We start from the raw sequence: 7,438 nt of genomic DNA, 5'->3' as shown, positions 1-7,438 counted from the left end.
TCAATTAACATACGTTTACTATTAAAAGTCGATACTACTATAACAATTGTGAGAATAATTATCCTTCCTCAACAAATTTCACGATAGCCGTTTAAGTCTCTAGCAAATAAAAAAGCTATTTGTGATTCTTAAAAAATTCAAAATGGATTCTTTTTAGTCTTTTTGAGGAATTAATGTAAGTCTTTTTTAAATTTGTGAAAGACCAAGATTTTAACTAAACTGATCTATTTTAAATTTCTTAGAGACCACAAATAACATTTTTATTTGCTAAGGGTTAAAGTGGACAAAGTGGATATCGTAAAATTTACTGAGAACAAAAAGAGTATTTATTCTAATTGTGATGTTATTAGACATTTCATTTAAAGACACAATCAAATTTTTAGACAATTACAAAATCTTTACATAATTCAATAAAAATATTCTATCTTGATTCTCTTTGTTATTCTTGATAAACTTTTTAACAAAATTTAATTAGGAAATCTCGACTTTTAATTGTTGCACAACAAGGTTCACATAGATTACGTCATTATATACATTATTATAATTTTTATACAAAGTTTAAAATAAAATCAAATATATCAATCTAGTTTACAAACCCAAAAAAAAGTCAAATATGTAAATCAAACAGTACAAACTTTCTTCAAATATAAAAATCCAAGAGATTGATTAACCCGATCTCCATCTTAACTAACGCTTTAGCATTTATCAATTTACATTTATTTGGGGAAGTTTCACAAGAAAACAAGGCCAAATACGCACTTTATCTGTTCCAACACGCGCGAGAGAGGTAGCGTGACCGCATGGCTCACTCTTTGGGTTGCCGAGAATTGAAGTTCGTTATTAAATAACCAGGTTGGCGTGCGTTTCGGCTGTGACGCGTTGCGCTAATCACCGTCCCATTTTTCTGAATCTGGTCGAAATCTCGAATCCAAAACAAACCGACGGTCTGATCTCAATGCGTTAGAATTCTGATGCGAAACATTCCATATTTCTATTTTAAAATTAAAGAAATAAATAAACTTAACACCATAAAGAAATAAATAAATAAATAAAAACAGAAAACCCTTTGCAGTTCTCCGTTTATATTCACCAGAATCATATCAACCCACAAGAAACACCACTAGCTTTTTTTCTCTCTCTTTAAAACACAACCTTTGAACTGTTTTCCTTATTTTCTTCGCCGAATCCTTGTTTCGGATTAGAGAAGAAAACACAGACAAAGAATGTCGTCGCCGGGTTTCACTGGCGGTGGTGGAGCGTCAGAGTTTTTCGCCGGAGCAGGTGGTCTCTCCGGCAGATCCATTGCGGCGGCGGCAACCATGAACAACCCCATCACCAACCCATCCGCCACCAACAACAACCACCTTAACCCTTCACACCACACTTTCTACCGAACCCAGCAACAACTCCCCGCAATGTTTCTAGATCCTTCTTCTCAGATCGCTCAGCGCCAAGCATCATCCCTCATCGGTAAACGCACCCTCGCTGAATTCCAAACCCACCAGAACCACAACCACAACCACAACCACAACCTTAACAGTAACAATAACCTTAATCTTCACCAGAACCAGATTCTTTCAAACCTTCTACTTCGTTCTGTGAAACCAAGAACAACTTTTCAGCATGGTTCTCCCTTGTCTCCTATGTCACCCATGGATTTTTCCATCTCTGAATTGCAAAACCCTTCTTCGGGTTTCCAAACGCAGCGTTTTGGTGTGCCCCTTCTTCACCAGCTTCGTCCTCAACCCATTAACCTACCCAACAATACTAACAACAACGGGACCTTACCCATGACAAACACGATCCTCCAAAACCCGAACTTTCCTTACCGGAGCTCCAATTTGGGTTTGGTGCAGAACCGGGTTCAGAACTCTGAACCGGAGAAGAAGATCATGGAGAACCGGTTACAGGAGTTAGAGAAACAGCTTCTTGAAGATAACGACGAAGAAGGAGAAGCTGATGCAGCCTCTGTGATCACAACAAGCGAGTGGTCAGAGACATATCAGAACCTGATCAGCCCGGGTCCGACCCAGAAACCCGCTTCGTCATCACCCACTTCGTCGACGACGTCGTCGACATCTTCTTCTACCTCCGTGGCTTCCCCTGCTTCTGGGTGCTCCAAGCAGAGTTTAATGGAGGCAGCATCTTCAATTTCCGAAGGGAAACACGATGCCGCGTCGGAGATTCTTGCCCGTTTGGTTCAGGCTCCGAACCCGAGCCCAAACCCGAGCCCGAATGCGAATTCGGATCAGCGTTTAACTGATTGCATGGTTTCTGCTCTGAAATCAAGAATGAACCCGGTTGAAAACCCACCACCTGTTGGGGAGCTCTATAGTAGGGAACACGCTGAGTCGACTCAGTTGCTGCTTGAAAACTCGGTGTGCTTCAAGGTTGGTTTCATGGCTGCGAATCTCGCGATTCTCGAAGCTGCATTTGAGGAGAAAACAGAGAACGGGAACGGTTTCTGTGTTGTGGATTTTGATATTGGACAGGGGAAGCAGTACGTGAACCTCCTGAGTCTTCTTTCGGCGCGTGCGCAGGCGGCGCCGGCGGTGAAGATTGTTGCTGTGGCGGAGAACGGCGGCGAGGAGAAGGTGAGGGCTGTGGGGGAGATGCTGAGTCGACAAGCGGAGAGGTTAAGGATCAGGTTCGAGTTCAGGATGGTTTCGGTGACTCAGAAACTCGCTGAGTTGACTCGCGAGTCGCTGGGTTGTGACCCGGACGAGCCACTAATGGTGAACTTCGCGTTTAAGTTGAATCGGATTCCCGACGAGAGCGTTTCCACGGAGAACCCGCGTGACGAGCTTTTGAGGCGCGTGAAGAAGCTCGCGCCGCGCGTGGTGATATTGCTGGAGCAAGAGATGAACGCCAACACGGCGCCGTTTTTGGCTCGCGTGGCCGAGTCGTGGTCCTACTACAGCTCTTTATTTGACTCAATTGAGTCTGTGATGGGGAGGGACAACTCGGACCGAGTCAGAGTGGAGGAGGGGCTGAGTCGGAAGCTATGCAACTCGGTGGCTTGTGAAGGGAGGGATCGCTTGGAACGATGCGAAGTTTTCGGGAAATGGCGCGCGCGTATGAGCATGGCTGGGTTCCAGTTGAAACCACTGAGTCAAAGCGTGGCCGAGTCAATAAAATCGCTGGGTAACAACAACCGAGTCAACCCGGGACTCACTGTGAAAGAAGAGAACGGTGGGATTTGCTTTGGTTGGATGGGAAGAACACTCACCGTCGCTTCTGCTTGGCGTTAACTTCGCTCACTTTTTCTCTTTTTTATTTTTATTTTTTTTTATTTGGTTCTGAATATCATATGTCACATTGTTACTATATTTGAACGTTATCTAGAGATAATGGAAAGGCAAAGAGAATAGATTTGGAAAATTTACATATCATCCGAACATGGTTGGAAAAAAATATATATCAAACCCATCTTGGTTTATCGGTTCCACCAAACAAAAGCAAATAAAAAAAAAAAGTATTTGGATTCCGAGAAAATTAATGCTGTGTTGTTACATTTATGATTCTTTCATGTACTAGTTAATATGGCTTCTTCTTTTTTTTTATCATGTTCACTTGGTTGTGTGAAAGGAGTTGGTTGCTGTTTGGTAGATAGCTGACTTATATGTGTTATAGAATGTGGATTGGTTTGCCCTCACATTACCGACAAATGAGGGCTCCACTTCATAGGGTGCGTTTTTGGGGTTTTATTTGGAGTTTATTCTTCCCTATTATCGATTTCTGTTTCCAAATTTGCAAGGTCTTCTAAAATAATAATGTTATTTGCACGTAATGCTTGTTAAGTTGTCTTCAGGGTTGCAATTGTTCTTTGAATATGTTGTTTTTAGTTCACACAAGTGATCTTGTAAGCCCCAAAATGGAAAAAGAAAAAATGAATTCATAACGCGAAACACATTGTACTATATAATAAAGACTTTGCTTCTATCAAATAAAAAAGAATAAAGTCTATGATAGATGTGAAATGAGCTATTAGGTTTTTTTTATTGATAATTGTATTAATTAATTTAAGTTTATTTTATTTTTATCAATTGTTCCTTATTTGTCTAGTATAAGAAAGGCTAAATATTGTAGTTGGGGAACGTAAGGACTGTGAGATTTGAACATTAGACATTACTTTACCAGAGCACTCAGTGGACTAATTGTGCTTGTATATGGTGTGTTAGAATGTCTTATAGATTGTATCCAAAATAAAAATAAAAATAAAGAATGTCTTATAGACGGTCTGTTTTTGTAATTAGTCGAGAATTCCAAAAAATGAGTAAGAGATGCAAAAGTTGAGTTACTATACATAGACATTGTTTATTGCACTTGGTGGTGAACTGAATCATGTCACAACTTGTTTGAGTTCAGTGGTCTTCACGAGTCATGTTGGCTCTTCCTTTTGGCGTATTAGGGAGCAAACGCAAGTCCTCACCCAATATTCACAAAAGTTGCTGAAATACACACACAATTTGTTTATATAAAATGATAAAGGTTTGAATTGAAGGAAGGAAAAATAGAAAAAGAAAATGAAAGGCAAAGAACGAAGAGAACCGAAATAAAGAGAAGGAACTTATTATACTGTAGTAGATAGGATGGAATGTAACGAGCACGTTAGTTGTTTGCATTCACGTGTGCAACGCTAAATTTGTTGCCTTAGATTTCGCTTAGCGGTCAGCAGAGTTTCAAGTTGTTGGTTCTTGCAAATTGCAAATTTTCAATGCATGATGGATGTTTTTATTTAGTTCTTTTCAATCAATTTGCACATAAATGATTTTTGTCACTCTTCTAAAAGAAATAAATGTTAATATAACATAACAAAGGCCTTTGGTTCCCTTTGTTTTCCTAAGAATGTACACTGAGGATCTTATAGATAAGTAATGGGCTCAGATAAAATATAGTAAAGTCTTTTTTGGGTCTCTAGCAAAAAATACGGTCCTCACTTTAATTTCTTACAAAAAAAATTAGTCCCGAGGTCCTTAATAAATTCAAAGTGAACATATTTAGTTGAAATCACGGTTCCTCACAAATTCAAAAAAGACCTACGTTAAATCAGACGACTATATTTTTTTGTAAGGAATTAAAGAAAAGACCGTGTTTTTTGTTAGGGACCCAAAAAGGACTTTACTCAAATATCTATAACCCAAAAATAAAATTTATAATTCCGAATCACTTTTAATTATGATAAAATTAAAATTTAAAATATTAAATTATTATTGTGATTCCATCATCCAAAAGGATCATTATTGTTTTTATTTTTCCTTCTTCATCAATTTTAAATACTTTTCCCATTTACCCCCCCCCCCCCAAGTAAAAAAAGATAGGGAAAATTTCACCAATGCCCCTGTGGTTTGCTTCAGAATCACTTATGTCCCTGTGGTTTTTTTCTATCACATATGCCCCTGTAATTTGCAAAAGAGTATGTTTTCTCACATATGTCCCTGTGATTTTTTATTTTTTATAAAGCATAGGGGCATATGTGATAGAAAAAAACCACAGGAGCATAAGTGATTCCGAAGCAAACCACAGGAGTATTAGTGAACTTTTCCCAAAAAGATATAATAGTTTGTACCTAATCGGTCCAATTTTTTTATTGGATTGGATCACACACGGTTAAGCCTGATCCAATAATAATCTAAATCTATGCTAGAATTTTTTATTTTTTATTTTTGTATACAAATCTATGCTAGAATTAGTGCTGCGAGATGATGGCTTTGCAGGATGCTCATAGTCATCGGCTTTGCAGGATGAATTGTGGGATGAAGTATTTGAAGCTTGATCTTTTGGTAGACTGAGACGACTGAGTTATGCATGCAAGACAATCCGATGTTCAAGTTAATATATCTTTTAAGATCTTTAGTCAAGATGGGAAAAATGATCATAATTGGACTTCAAACCTCTGTTTATATAGTAGTTGAGCGTCTTATTTATCTCACCTTGATATAATGGTACTTAATCTCATTGGTGTGCAGAGGTAGCTTTTACATACTATCCAATGTGTAAGATGTCTATTTATAGGTTGTGCCTCATAGGCAGAGCTGTAACCAAGTGTTTATCTCTTAGCCATTAGCTATTAGGGTGATTGTGAAAGATATAATTGTTAAAATTAAAATTGTTTCCAAAATAAAAAAAAAGAAATTGTTAAAATTAAAATGATTGGTTTAATTAGATAATCTTATCCCGTATTCTCTTTCCAATTCTTTGTATTAATCATTTTTCTTCTTTCATTTTCTCTTATCTCATGATCTATTCTTAAAATTTGGCAGGAAATAGGGCATGCACGCACAAAGGAATGAAAATAATAAAAATTTTCCGGTGAAGACAGAGAATTTTTATTTATTACTTATTATTAGTATTAATATCTTATTTAAGTTTATTCCAAATAGAAAAATGCTTAAATGTAAAGAAAATATTATTTATCTTTTATAGATTCTTTGGTGAGTGCAATTCAATTTTGAAGTCGAAATATTCAAATGGGTGCTGCTCCCCTTAAAACTTTTAAGTCTTTCCTATATAAATAATTGCATGTATTCACCATTCAAACCCATGAAATTTTTATTTTTTTAAATTTATATAAAAGGGAAAAGATTTGTTGATTCTTTAATCTTTTCCAAGAATCAAATTGGTCCTTGGATGTATCTTTTTAAAGGATTTTCTATCCTACATTATTAGTGTGGGTCTAAGTTCTAAACTTTGTTGTAATTTAAAAGAATATTTTGCTTCTGGATATGGTCCCAACTCTTTTAATTAAAAGAGCCAGCATGCATAGTTGCATAGAAGAATATCATCTTTCTTCTCACATAGGCTACTGAGTTAGTTACTTTAGTCGAATTATAGTAATAAAAATACCAAGATTTCCAAAGAATTGATAATATGTCACTATGAAAGCCATTTTGTTTATACAATAATTCTGAGAAGGACATATTGCCATGTTGGTTAAAATAGAAATTAAACTTCCACTGCCACAGTGTATCTTTAGACAAGAGGACCATAAATGCAAAGCGATAAAGAGGAAGTAATAGTGGGCATAAATAATAAAGGCGAAGGGGTAAACAGTTAATGTGAAAAACCTAAAATTGGGAAGGGAAACAAATATCATACAGTAAAAGCTGACAAAGGAGTGGCCAATGAATATAAATATGACATTAATATCAATAGTTAGATGCATTGACACGGGGGAGGCAAAAACATGGGTCATGCGGGTGGTGAATAAAATCCCTATAGAATGAGGAAATCGTTAATTAACAAAAATGATGATGATGGTACGAACGTAGGGATAGAGGATGAAAAATGGTGATAGGAGAATGTTGGATTTGATGGGTTGAAATGATAATCACCAACATGTCACCCAAAAGCAAGGGAAGAAACCTACCTTTATCACTGAGAAAGTGGACTTCGAATAGTGTTGCAATGTCAAAACCTTTTACGGATGAATTAATAT

At 37.0% G+C, this 7,438-nt stretch overlaps 1 protein-coding gene across 1 annotated transcript; it reads left to right on the top strand.

Annotated features, from left to right (window-relative positions):
• The first annotated feature begins 1,092 nt into the window (after positions 1 to 1,092).
• Positions 1,093 to 3,429, top strand: LOC133294938 (scarecrow-like protein 8). The gene has a single exon (XM_061493707.1). It carries the CDS (start codon positions 1,224 to 1,226, stop codon positions 3,249 to 3,251), a length of 2,028 nt encoding a protein of 675 aa, XP_061349691.1. The 5' UTR covers positions 1,093 to 1,223; the 3' UTR covers positions 3,252 to 3,429.
• The last annotated feature ends 4,009 nt before the right edge of the window (positions 3,430 to 7,438 follow it).

This window comes from Gastrolobium bilobum, unplaced genomic scaffold (genome assembly GCF_033153095.1).
Source record: "Gastrolobium bilobum isolate Gb01-03AN ecotype WA unplaced genomic scaffold, APGP_CSIRO_Gbil_v1 utg32182, whole genome shotgun sequence".
In the NCBI taxonomy this organism is placed as follows: domain Eukaryota; kingdom Viridiplantae; phylum Streptophyta; class Magnoliopsida; order Fabales; family Fabaceae; genus Gastrolobium; species Gastrolobium bilobum.
The sequence above is the reverse complement of the archived record's forward strand: the minus strand, read 5'-3'. Positions and strand labels throughout refer to the sequence as shown.